Source organism: Manacus vitellinus, unplaced genomic scaffold, assembly GCF_001715985.3.
Source record: "Manacus vitellinus isolate BGI_N305 unplaced genomic scaffold, ASM171598v3 scaffold_16_pilon, whole genome shotgun sequence".
NCBI lineage: Eukaryota > Metazoa > Chordata > Aves > Passeriformes > Pipridae > Manacus > Manacus vitellinus.
In genome coordinates, this window is record NW_021939189.1 from 3827758 (window position 1) to 3841427 (window position 13670).

Genomic DNA, 13670 nt, shown 5'->3' on the forward strand with positions numbered 1-13670 from the left:
TCTGTACACAGCACAAACTAAAGCTGTGCTGGATTATGTGGTACTGATGTTCCTAATGCTGAAAAACAGTTTATAGGGAGTTACTGGGATTCCACAGCAAGTCTGAAACCCTCGCTGAAGGATCTTGGTTAAATCCCCAGATCCAGCAAACAGAAACAGATCATTACCCAAAGTGGTGGAACTCAGATTACACAGGACTATATTTAAGCATAGCATCATTTCAACTTTTTCCCCTCAGTTAGCTAAAAATAAAGCAAATTTGATAGCTGCCTTATTGTTTTAAAAAAAGACACGAAACCTTAACCTGCATTTCTTAAATGAACATATTTTCCAACAGCACGATCGGTGCGACAACTTCACAAACAGAGTTTGTGGGGGGACCACCAAAGACTCTCACTGGTTGGGGTTTTTTTTTCTTACTGGGGCTGGAAAGCTTGTTTTCTGCCTGCCCCCAGCCCAGCGAGGGGGTGACTCACCCAGGGGCAGGAATGCCAGGCGGTTTCCAGCCATGGAGAGCTCGTTGAGGCTGGGCAGCTGGCACAGGTGGCGGGGCACGTACCACAGGTGGTTCCTGTCTGCAGTCAGGTACTGCAGGGACAGGCACATGTGCAGCCTCTCAGGTAAAGTCATCAGCCTGTTCGTGGAGATGTCCAGGGTCTGCAGCTCCCTCAGGTCTCCAACCTCTGCAATCCAAACAGGCATTAACAATTATATATTTGCACAAAGAATATCTCGAATAAACTGAAAACAAAGTTCAGCAGTGAGCTGTGCTGCTTTTCTTTTTCTTATAGTACTGTTCTATCAATCCATGTTGAGAACTGATACTAATGATCTCCATCACTGACACTAATAATCTCCCTCATCTTCGTGTTTCAAACCCTTCTGATGAGGAACACTTCTCAGTTAGGCTGTATGTTCAAATATGACATCTTTCAGAGAGCATTCCTGAATTGTGGCAATTACCACCATCAAAAATATTACCCATCTTTCTAGTCCTAAATCAGAACTAGAAAAAAAACCCAAACCAAACCCCAAATACACAAAACATATTACAAAGCTTCCTAATCCTGAGGGTGTTGACCCCAAAGTCGTGCGAATTCAAGTGAAATTAGGGGGGTTTTTAAACACTGAGGATGCAATGAGGGATTGCTTAAGGTTCTCTTGCAATGAGAGTTACAAACACACACACAGCACTTCTTGCTCAGTGACAGTCTTTCTCCCCAGGAACAACACCTCTGTCTTCATAATACAGTTCAGAAGACCTATTTTAAATTAGAGATGAAATTTCTTGAAACCAGTTATAATGTCACAAAAGTTTTATTGTAGGAAGCTATTTCACTAAGTTCCAAGCTATAGTTGCAGTAATTACAGCTTCTGGAGATTTTGGGATTTATTATTTGAAGAATTTAAAAGGATATTTTCTGTTTTAAAGAGTATCCTGTAATTTTTTTAATGCAGGTAACAAATTACATTCTTAAAAGTCTGATGTAATCACACAAGCAGCCTCACTTGTGCAACAATGATTTTCCCTGTGCCTGGCCTGTGGAACCAGGATGCAGGACTGCCTGACAAATATATTTAAAATATATTAAGCAGACCTACAGGTTATCTGATTGCTTATTTAGTTATTCTTCTACAGTTACACTAAAAACTGGATAATTCTATAAATTATTTTCCGCAAACATGGGGAACAGTTTCCCTTTGTTTTTCAGTACTTCACAGCAAAGGAACCAACTCACCAAGTGCTCAGTGCCCCTAACCCTCCCTGCAGTTCTCAGCATCTTGCAGACCCAAATGTACTTTGCTCTCAGCTGAATGAAACCAGCTCTTGCATCTGAGAGCTGCTAAAACAAGATTCACTAGAATTTTCTACACTGAAAACACCAGACAATCTCCACAATCCACAATCTGTACAAGTTACAGCTCCATCACCCAGATTTTCTTACAAAGATATAAATAGGGTAATGCTGTTTAAGTTACAGCGAAACAGAACCTGTTGTGCCCTTGAGCTCTTTGCAGCAGGAACCAGAAAATTCACTGTTCCCCGAGCTCTGAGGTAGCACCTTGTGTACACTGCACCCAGAGAAGGAAACAAAACACCAGGTTAACTCCAAGCTGACTTTACACAATGGGAAAAAGAAGCTGACCTTGGGAAAAGCTGCTCTAAATGTTGCTTTCAAGACTGAAAGCGGGGAAAGGAAACAAAGAGAAGTTATAATTCAGTATTAGAGATTTTCACACAGTAATTAAACAAAATGTGTGTGCACGTTTAAAAGGAGTTTCTGCCCACTGCAAACAATCCCAGCATTAACTACAATACTTGACAACACAGTTTATGCATCCCTTTATAAATATTACTGACAGAAGCAGGTGCTGAAGACAGATGACCACATTCTTCAAACCTCTCAGTTTTTATGTCATCAGGAATAATAAGCTTAAAAAGTTGTGGGGTTTTTTTAAACAAGATTGAAAATAAATGACAAAAGCAAAATAAGGGCTACTAAATAGCACAAAACTACCGTGCAATGAACTGCAGTAGATCTCATTTTGTAAGAGTTTTATATTCATCACAAAGCCATATGCTTGAAAACAGTGACAGGAAAAGAGCCACCTACATTCAGCCAAACCACTGACCACATGCAGTCAATAATAGGCCCAGCTATTTTCATGTACTAACCTTTTTCTCTGCCACTAAAAACAGTTCTCTAGTTCACTTTAGGTCCAAAATCCCATAAATGTTACGGTTGGCAAAGCTGGCAGAGTTTCAAAGGCATTGCTAGAATGATATGTTTCAAATCTAAGAGGAAATAAAAGTATTCTCACTTTATCCTTCATCCAAAAAACACATACTTGCCCAAAACTTCATCCTCTCTACCTTAATCTTCCAATGCATACCAGATGTAAACATCCACTTTCAACATATAGTGCCACATGTTGCCCCGACCCACAGTGAAGTTAAAGAGTAAACCAAACAACACAAAGTGCCATCATATTAAAAATATAACCCTCACATTAAAGCAATAACCCCCAGACTCTCCACTCTAGTGCTCAAAGCTCATTTGGAAGAACATGCTCAGACACTTACTAATGACACTAAATTGGTTTCCATCTCATGAAAGCAAAGGAAAACAATAAAGAGGAATAACACAAAATATAAACAGTCCATTAATAAGGTTTTTCAAGCTTTTAGTTACTAAATACTGTTATCCTTGCTTTAAAAGCCTTGCAACATAAATACTGGAGGGAGCCTTGGCTAATAAACACAGTGAAAGACTTGCAAATCCCTCTCTTGCTGTCACCTCATCAAGCACAAAGATACACAAGAGGTGAACTTCGGAAATTTCCAGCAGATCCAGAAAGGAAAATGGAAAAAGAGCTGATGAGGGGACTTGCAGAGATTCCCCCACACCCCCAAGGATAAGAAAGGGACAAAAATTACACATCACCATTAAACCCCACCGAGAAGCTCCAACTGCATTTAAATGAAATTCATAAAAGTGTAATTTAAAATTTACATCAGCTCCAGGATCACCACCATCCCAACCAGCCCAGCAGAGCACTGAGCCCGTTCTGGTGTCAGAAGCCAGCAGAGGACCCTCAGTAGCTTTGCTGAGCCCCAGCCCCAGCTCTGTGGAGGCAGAGCCCCAACACGACGTTCCCGTGTGGGTTCATGGACCGGAGCGTTCCCCCCGTGTCCCTGGGCATGGATTGCTGCCATCACACGGAGCTGGGCAATTCCAGGGGCAATTCCATATGGCACCAATGTGTTCGTGGTGCACACACACAGGGCTGACAGGCTGTAAATCCACACCCAGCCTGACCTCACAGACACACGGAGCCGGTGCCCTCACATTGCCCCCTGAGGGAAGTCTGAGGGGCACAGAGATCCTGCAGGATCTACTCGAGAACTGCCAGCCCAGGAGGAATTCATTCCATCTTTTTCATCCCTGATAACGTGCAGATTCAGAAGTGATTTTTGGAGGCTCCAAAAAGCAGCCTTTGCATTTGTGTGAGAACTTTTCCCAACGACTTGGAAAAAGGGACAAGTGAACTGTCATCTCGTGCACTTGGGTTTTCAACAGAAAACTGCCCAATAGGTCTGTCCCTCCCAAAAAAAGAAACATCAGTAAAGAAACATCAGTATACCTTTTTTTTCTTTTTTTTTAACATAAAACCTGGAAAGAATTTCAGGAAATTTCCAAAATGACTGACCTTCTAACAAAACTGACTGTGTTTGTATAAACATACCTAGAATCAAGAAAAAAAAAATCTATTTCTCATTCGTGTGGTTTAAATGCCAGTTTTTAAAATTAATTCCCCTGGTTTTACGTGAAAGAAACAAAAAAACCCATCTGGAAATAAGCAGCCTATACAACATAGAATAATTGCCAAAGGCAATTCAAACTTCCTTAATCTTTCTGGGGGTACAGGCCTCACCAGCTGCATGACCCAAAAATAACTAACAGTTTTCTCTACATTTCAAGAGTAATCCCACCTTTCCCTGATGGGCCATAAACCAGAATTTCATCCAAAGATATATGAAACACATACACAGTTGGATCTGAGTGTATGGAAGGCATGGGTTTACTTTAAATCTGAGTCTTTATATCGCAGTAAAGTTAAAAAAAGGGGGACAGGAAAGGGCTACAGACCTACCTGCATGAGAATGCACCTCAAAGCAGGATATTAAGAGAAAGCAGAGAACCTACAAGGAATGGAAAAAGGGACTGATCAGCAAAGAGAGCTCTGGCACTTGGAGGTCAGGCTGCAGAAGTTAAATGCAAACTGCCAGGAGGCCAGGAAAATGGGAACTCACAGACAGACAAAAGGTTTCTCAACCAGAAATAAAAGAGCAAGAAATGAAGAACTGGTGTCAACAAGGGGTAGAAATTAGGAGGACAAACCAAATATTAAATTAGCTTTTTGCATAATTTTTTCCTGTAAGAATAATGCTGTGTATGAGGACAGAGACAGAATACCTCATGGGAACAAGGACAAAGCACTGCAAATTACCACATCCATTACTAAAATGAAATGAGGCTGCTTAAAAAAATTTCCATCCCAGAATACTGAAAAAAAAAAATGGGTTATATATCAAAACTGCAGACTCAGGCACGAGGATTCTCAATGAACAGGACATTTTCTGGGATAGCAGCCTAGGGCTGGAGAAGGAATGTAGAACCTGTGTTCAAAAAGCCCTGTTAATGTGAGCTCAGCTCTCCCCAGCATCTCATAACAACTGTTCTAAGGGGAAAGAGCAACCAGTGACTGGAAGGTAAACAGGGAGCAGAACGAAAACACAACCCAGATCTTTTCAAATGTAAATCATGTACTACTGGCTTATTGTCCTTTGATGAAATTTCTTGGTTACTGCTAACACACACGTATCACATCTCATGGCAAATTATTGGGATGCAGAAAATATTACTAGTGGTGGTGTTCCTCAAGGGAATACTTTGTTCACACCTTCCATTTTGCAGCTGGGTAAAAAACAATACTAAGTTTTGAGTTGCTGTTGCACAAGCATTTAAAGTAGTAACTAGAAAAAAATTGTCATACGGGAGGAAGAGCAAGAACTTTTAGACTTAAGTGGTAGAAATGGAAAGAAAAAAAGAACACAAAATCAGCTTGATAAGAAGGGGCTGCAAGTCAGGGCTCTGCTTGAAACAGTGAAGAAAGAGAGAGACTAAGTCTAGTTATTCACCACCTAAGGGCAACAAGCCATAGTTAAAATAAGACAATTTCTATATACAGATTTATATCAAGTGGAAGGAAGTATGTTAATTCCTATTTTTTATAGGCAATAATGATGGTTTGCTGTGATCATACAAACACTCAGACACTCTGCAACCAAAGGGTTCTACCGGGAGGTGATGGATCCACCCTACAATGCCTGTTCAGGGCTGCAGCACTCTGTGCTAACAAATCCTTGCTGCACACCATGGAGTGATGTTTGCCAGCCCATGGTACCCCCAGGGACACATCCACATAAATCCTGACAAAGTGGAGCTCTGTGGTGACTGGCTGTGACTGTGAACTCCGTGCACCAGAGATCCCTCCCTGTCCTGGGTTCTAAAATGGACATTGGTTGCTCCAGGAAAGGAACAGAAGGTGCTAAAAGTGGCTCCCCTACCTCACCCCTGAAATAATGTTTTAATCAACCTCCATGAACCCGAGCACAAGATGCATTTTCTGCTCAGACCTGTAAAACCACGTGCTGATGAGTAAAAGGCGTTTGAAGCCTTTCACACTCACAAAGCTCACTACCTGTCCCACTAGAAAAAAATTCCAAGTCTCTACATGCCCACGAATCTGAAGTGGATACTATTATCAATTTAAAACTGGAACAGACAGGAGATACAAATTTAAATTGCTGAGAGTGTGATGGAAAAGATCTCCTTTAGATCTGCTCGGGGATGTCTCAGGAGGACTTAAAGAGACTTTAAGATGGTTAAAACAAATTAAATAGCCCATTATATATTACATTACATTTACTGTCCTACCACACAGCTCACATTTCATAGCCTATAAAAATTAAATTTTCTAGCACAAATTGACACTTAAGGTAGACCTGTGCCATCTTCAAGCAAGGAAGTTTGGCCATAACTGAAAATTGGTATCATTAGATTTAAGGACAGTGAAAGGGGCAGGCAAATTGAATCCCATTTACATTTTGACACTACTCTGTGCAGCTCTTTTTCTGTTTTGTTAGTGAGAGGGCTTGAAAAATGTTCTGTTTCTTAAGTCTAATAGACCTGAAGATGATTTTCCTTGTATTTTTTCCCATAAAGGCCAATATTTCCTTAGTGTTTTAAGAACAAAAAAGCAGAGGTACTGGAAGAGATCTTGTGATACTGCAACTCTTTTATGAATAACTCATTTTTACATAAGGTGCCGAATGAATTCAAACCCATAAAAATTATATGGAAGAAAAATGCCTCTATCCCAGCTGATCAAACTTGAATCTATTAATTTTAAAGCAATACTTACAGCTGCATTTCACACAAATATTCTGGCTGGAAAGAACAGGGGAAAAAAGATTTTTCTGGGGCAGGATAGTCTTTGTGAATGACCATGGTCATGTAACACCCCTCAAAGCTGTTCCCAATTCATGGTTTCACCTACTTCAGCCATTAACTACGTTGACTCTTCTCCAAAACACTTAACCAGCAGACAAAGCCCAAAACCAAGTGAAAAAACACACACTTCTACTGAATATATCCAAATAGAACCTTTTTTTTCCTTCAACCCTGCTAAATGTCACACGCAAATTTAGCACCAATCCTTATTTATTTGGTGCCATCATTCACAAGCAAAGGTGAGAAAAGTGGCTCCCTGAAGTCCAATCTTGCTAAACAGTAATTTTAGGGCAGCTAAAAATGGCTGAAAATAGACATGGGGCATGAGGGTCTCATTAAGTCAAACCCTTCTAAAGGTCAGTGGTTCCCCATCTTCCACCACAATTAAACACAACTGGCAGCTGTTTGTACGTCCTGGGCCCAGCGCTCTGTGCTTCCCTCAGTACCACACAGAGAGCACAGATCCACACTGGTTATTAGCCTGGGCTCCCTATTTCCCCTCGGGGCAGGTCTGGAATTCCATTTCTGCCCACAATTTGATGGTCTCAATGGGAACAGTTACAACAAATCACATGATAAAAATACCAGAAATTATCATAGATGAGAAAGGTGGAAAAGGTGGGTGATAGGGAGAGAAAAAAATTGTTTATTCACAAAGGTAACTCAAGGCCATGAAATGATCAGGTTGGCTGTTTTTTCGGTTTGGTCTTGGGTTTTTTGTTTGGTTGGTTGGTTTGTTTTTTCCAGGAGACAACCTATCCTTTCATTTTGTTCTCATGTGCTCTGCCTAGAACTTGACTGCCCCACAGCAAGGTACTGCTGCTGCACAAACAAGTTAGAGATGTGAAATATATTATTATTGTTCTATGGTTTTATTAATTGATATCCCAATTTTTTACTAGAGCAGCCGAAAGGAAGTGTAAAGAGACAGAATGGTACTTTGTCAAATATATGGCATGAAAAATTCTGCCAGCACCTTACAGAAAAAGTCTCTTATTTAGGGAGGGATGTATTTTTGTTGTTGCCTTTCCTTTGAGGAGCAGCTGTTTTCCTTTCTCTGGGTGTTCCTGGGTGGTATGAACATAAACAAATGTGACATGAATAAAGCATGAGACCTGTTATGTTCCCCTTGTTTTGTTTATGTCTGACTATCTTTACTATTCACTGTGCACTAATATGGAAAGGGGGGGAAAAAGCCTTCCAGAAAAACTTAGTGCACAAAAGACAGAGCTGCTGATTTGAACTCAAGATGCTGGACATCAGAGATGGCAACTACAGGACAACAAACCAGTGCTCAGCTAAAACTAAGGCAAACAAAAGGAGCATCCTAAGGAGAGGTTAGGGAGAGCTCAGGAAATCACAGAGACAGGGCCAGTCCAGGCTGTAAATTCTAGGGCAGCTTTTTCCTTTCTTCTTCCAAGGAAAAACTTCAGATCAACACAAGAGTGGTCTCTCTGACAAACACAGATTAGTGGCTCCCACCCCGTTCTTACAGTGGTGTCTAAATAATCCACGCAAAGGCCCATCTGTTGTGACTGTTGCTATCAACTGTTTCCAACCAACTCACAACAGACACATCCTTCTTCCTTTTCTTGAAGTTACTTAGGATTACTTTTTTTAATTCTGCTCCACTGAAAGTATAACAAAAGCAAGAGGTCCAGGTTCAATTTTCATCTTTCAGTGGAAAAGTATAACATTATCTCAAACCATGTTATGGCTTGATTATTGTACCACTGGGAAATACCACACAACACTCGGGTCAAATTCTGCCTTTGCAACAAAAAAATACAACAAACTTGTGTGGGCTGAGGGAAAGGAAAAGATTCAAAGGAAGATCTTTAGCTGGGAACCATGTTTAAGGCAGTGGAGTCACCATATTTGTTTTTTAAATGAATGCTAATGGATGGGACTGTCTGAAGTCCTATGAAAATAGGAGTTCCTCCAGGCCACTACTACAAATTGCAACAGTAATTACAGGGAGGGACTGACAAACTGTTCACAGGAAATATTCCCAATATAATAGAGGTGAAAACTATGGTGTCCAGATGTCCTTTCCTAGCAGCAGTAGCAGGAGATGCTCTTGCCCCTCCTCACTTGCTCACTTGGCTGGTGAGGCAGGAGCTGCTATGAGGACATGGTTACTACTGAAAAAAATGGTACAGACCAACTACTAACAGTTTCTATCTAAGATCAGCAATAAAAAAAAAGACATCTGACTTCAAACAACACTAGCAATGTCCTGATTTTATAAATGCTAAGAGCAACTTCAAGCCTTGCCTTAATCAGTGACAGTTTCTGCTGTTCAGTGTTTCAAATCAGCACAAAGCAGACAAGTAAGGCTTGCAATGACACTCCAAACCCCCCATCAAGTCATTCTGAATTGCATTCTTTTAGCTACACAAATAAGTAGTCTTAGTTCATAAAGCTCTCAAATGTTAAATAATTACCAACTGGAGTACACTTGGTATCAAAGCCTTTCATCTAGAATGACAATTTAATGCAGATTTGGACAATGTCTCTGCAATAACATTAAGAGAACTGAAATACAGGTATCAAACTCTGGGTGTGTGACATGAACCACAGGAAGGTTAATCCCACATCATACCTCCAGTTCCACACATTCTCTTTACAGGCTTTTTCCATTTAGATTTAGTGTCAGTAAATGATGCATTTTATTTTGCCTCAATTCATTCAACAGACCAGTTGAGTGAAAACAAAGATGTCAGTAACAAGGAGTAATTTAACTCTGTCACAATGGTATGGAAAAAAGAAAATTATACTTGGTCAACAAGGTCAAAATGGAAATTGATACACTATAAAATTCTTCTATTGCACAATACTAACACTTTGTGTTTGTTCACTTGCAAAGACTGGATGACTTTGTTCTCCAAGCTCCCCTGAGCACTCAATCCCTAATACTAAATTGCATTTGCTTAGTGCACAAGTAAAATCAACTACCTGTTAATACAGCTAATCACTGCACACAGGTTAGAGAGAGCTTAGGGAAAGAAAAAACCCTGAAGGAAACCAAAGAGACAAAAGTACCTTCTTAGATAACTTTATTTATAAAGACTTAAGAGTTTAAGGGGAAAACAAGTTAACTTTTAACACCCAGTCCTAAAAGTTGCAAAAACTAAGATTCAAGAGCTAATTGTTTCCTATCACAAAAGTTAATCTGGTTGTAAGAAAGATCTCAAAAATTAGGAATTAGTAAGAGGTTTTACATAAAAAATGACTAGCAAATTATTTTAGTTTAGTTAACGGGTAATTATCTTCTGAAAACTAAACAGCTCAATAGGCTCTATGAACTAACAACTACTGAATTTCATGAGCAAGTCTGCAACCATGTGCTGGCAAACACACACTGTTTAACTTTTACTAACCTTGGTATGGTGGTGAATGATACAGTGAACCAGAGTTTTCACCATTTCTTTATTTATTTTAAAACAATGTCAGTAAAGGCAGTAAACATGGACATAATCCCCCTGAAAAGCTGGTTTTGCTTGTATGGCTTACTTGAGCTTGGCTTGGGACCCTCCCAAAATAAGACAGAGCAGCAAAGCCAAGTTAAAGCCCTTTGGCAGCAGAGTACACTGAAATCAGTAAGGCCCTTCTAAGGTACACCTGGACTTAGCAAAGCAGTTACTACACACATTTACAAACTGATGAGAAATGTCAGAGAAAAAAGAGCTGCAGTTTAATATCCTTTCAAAGCTGAGGTTCTCTGAACGCCTGACTAAACACCACTGAACAGATTGTGGGTATTAAAGAAGTTCTCATACTACAGAAACACAAACACCATCTGTAGATGAAACATCTCTCTCAAAATACATCCACAGCTCTGGAGGTTTAGTCTCAGCCTTATCAATACACATCTGTCTTCACCCATGTGAACAGCTCTTGGCAAACGTTTACGAGAGACACCCTTAAAACTCCCTTTAAGTTCAGTTTTACTTTTGGGTAACAGCTCTAAACCAAAGACTTTTACAAGTATTTTAAAGAGCAGCTGTTTTGAAGTTGCAGAAGTGAGGTTCATATATCTCACATGTGGAATCAGGAAAGCCTTATCTTTACTATCAGATCATCAACAGAAGAATTCAGTGCCGGTAGATGAGTTACAAACCAACTTTTTCTGCAACTCCTTCACTCAGGGAGCCAGTGTGATATGAGGCACTGGATGATTATTTGAGGTTAATTTCTGGGAATATGCCCTCAATAACAAGTGATGGTTTTTGTAAGAACAGTCAAAGGGAAGAGCCTTACTAGAAGTCCAGCATCCCTCCTCTCCCCCCTGCAGACAGGCTGATACTCGCATTGCGCAACGAGGAGAATCCGCCTCGTGACGGCCCCAGGGTGTGTTGGGGTTGCTCAGAACGTGACTCCTGCCAGCCCTCACACGGAAAAACCCTTGGATCAAATTCCAAAGAAGAGGCTTTGCTGTGCTCTCAACAGAGGATTCAGCATGTTGAGGGAAGAAGTTTCAAAAGAAGGGGAACGACACCTTAAAAGAAGTTACAGCAACTTACGTGGATTTTGTTTTGCTGCAGATTTTTTATAATACAAAAGTAAAGTTAAAAGATCCCAAAGATTCTTTTTTGGACTATTTTGGTGGGGGTTTTTTAAGCAAAAAAACCCTCCCCACAATATCTTAGCATATATCCAAGCATTCCATCACAATAAACACAAGGGTGATTACATGAACTTCCAGCAGTCCTGCTGACAGTTGTCCAGCAAACCAGGTAGACAAGCAATGAGCCATCACACCTTCTCATTTATGAAGATTATCAAAGGTGACACGAGCAATTTTGGGGATGGAAGGGGATTTGCCAGAGCTATGAACACAGTAATGATCTATAGAGCTCTAGAGCCCACATAGGTAATAAGAAATGTTAGGTTTTATAGTCTTCATGGATTTCCAGATACCTTCCAACACTCCCAAGCAAGAAAACACCACAGAATTGCATCCCTACAGAATTAAATTCCTGGTAATCTGCTTTTCTACATCTTAGATTCAACTCCAGAGGAATAAGGTTGACCAAAAGCAACCAGAGACCCTCCACTTCTCTTTTCTCTCCTCTGCAGTCAATAAACCTGCATAAAACAAACACCACCAATGGAATAATGACTGAATGCAAACACAACTGTGGCCACTTCCACAGTGATTTTTTTCCTGTAGTACATAACTGTGTCACAACAAGTCCTCTCCATAAACCTCAAACCCTAGTTTTCAAACAATCAAAACATAAACCCCAAATAATTCTATTTGACCTTCATTATTTAGGTCTGTGTGCCAGGTCTAATCAGCTCTCACGAGCACATTCCACTTCTTAAAAACAGACTGTAGAAATACATTTCTCAAACTAAAAGGAACAGAATGCATTGTTTTGATGCTACAGCCTGAAGCCCTTTATCTGAGTTTTATCAAAGTATACCCTATCACTGATCAAAGCAGCAATGACAACTTAATGTTCTTTAAAGTTATATATTGCTGCATAAACTTCCCACTTTTGTCTCGTGGCCTCCAGCTCCACTTGTCATTGGGAGTCTATTCAAAGGTCAGGAGACTTTCCAAAGCCCTCAGTTCCCAAGTGGCAGCTCCAACACTGGCAGGAGTTGGGAGTGGAGCAGGGGGGACAATTCCATCAGGGCTCTGTTCTCAAACACCCCAGAAACTTCAGGTTGCCATTTCTTCTGGCAGATGTTTGAATGACTACTTGGTATGTTACTCTATGAACTATTTTTATGTGATAGCAGCACTTCCACATTCCCCTTTTACTCACTTTATCATCATCTAAAGACCATTTCTCACTCTACTACTAAAATCAGTATTTCATTTTAAAATCCTTTCAATTTATTATTTTCCATATGCCACGTGACTGCCTTTTAAAAGCAAAGTTTGGAAGTTACTTGGACATGCAAGACTCTTCCTTTAGAAAAAGTCTGTATTTTAGCAATTCACTGAGAAATCTCAAATTGAGTTTACTAGAAAAATGTTATGCAATTTTATGTTTAATGAACTGTGTGGAAATGAGTTGTACTTAGGACACCTTATTTAATAAAAAGGCATAAAAATGCATCATGACTACCACATTTCTACAGTTATATTTGAGACATTTAAGACCTCCAACATCTCAGTTTTAACCTTCAGATGAATGTTTGTCAAAGCACTCTAAACATCTTCAAAATTCCTGTCTACTCCCCACAAACAACAGGAAAACCCCTGGAGAAACAGGGTTTACAGTCACGAGAGAAATCAAGGACTGCCGAGCAGAAGAATGAGTCGGGATTAGAGAGGCAGCACCAAATCCCTCAACAATAGAGAATCCAGTTCAATCTGCTCCCATCCTCTCAGGAATGCAGGAATCATCCAAGTAGCCTCCATTAGAAGCAGCTCCAAGCCCTTTATCTCCTGTCTAAGAGCCCTGGAGGGGAACAGCTACAGGGGAAAGGCCATGGCCCAGAGCTCAGCAAACAGACCGTCCCTGCAAGGATTTCCAGGGCACGGCAGAGCCAGGAGCACAACAGGCTTGGGAGCACCACTGGGAATAACTGGCTGGGCTCTTCCTGCTGCATCCTGATTTCACCTACACC

At 40.4% G+C, this 13670-nt stretch overlaps 1 protein-coding gene across 5 annotated transcripts in view; it reads right to left on the reverse strand.

Moving 5' to 3' along the window:
* LRRC28 (leucine rich repeat containing 28) overlaps positions 1 to 13670 on the reverse strand; it is a 49042-nt gene that overhangs the window by 16756 nt on the left and 18616 nt on the right. For 3 of the 5 annotated variants that reach the window (XM_018069644.2, XM_018069645.1, XM_018069646.1), the window contains one exon: positions 477 to 683. In XM_018069644.2, the coding sequence (XP_017925133.1) occupies positions 477 to 683 (207 nt within the window). Of the gene's footprint in view, positions 1 to 476; positions 684 to 2677; positions 2732 to 4656; positions 4706 to 13670 lie in introns of those variants that run through there. The other 2 variants (XM_018069647.1, XM_018069648.1) reach the window with 2 other exon arrangements.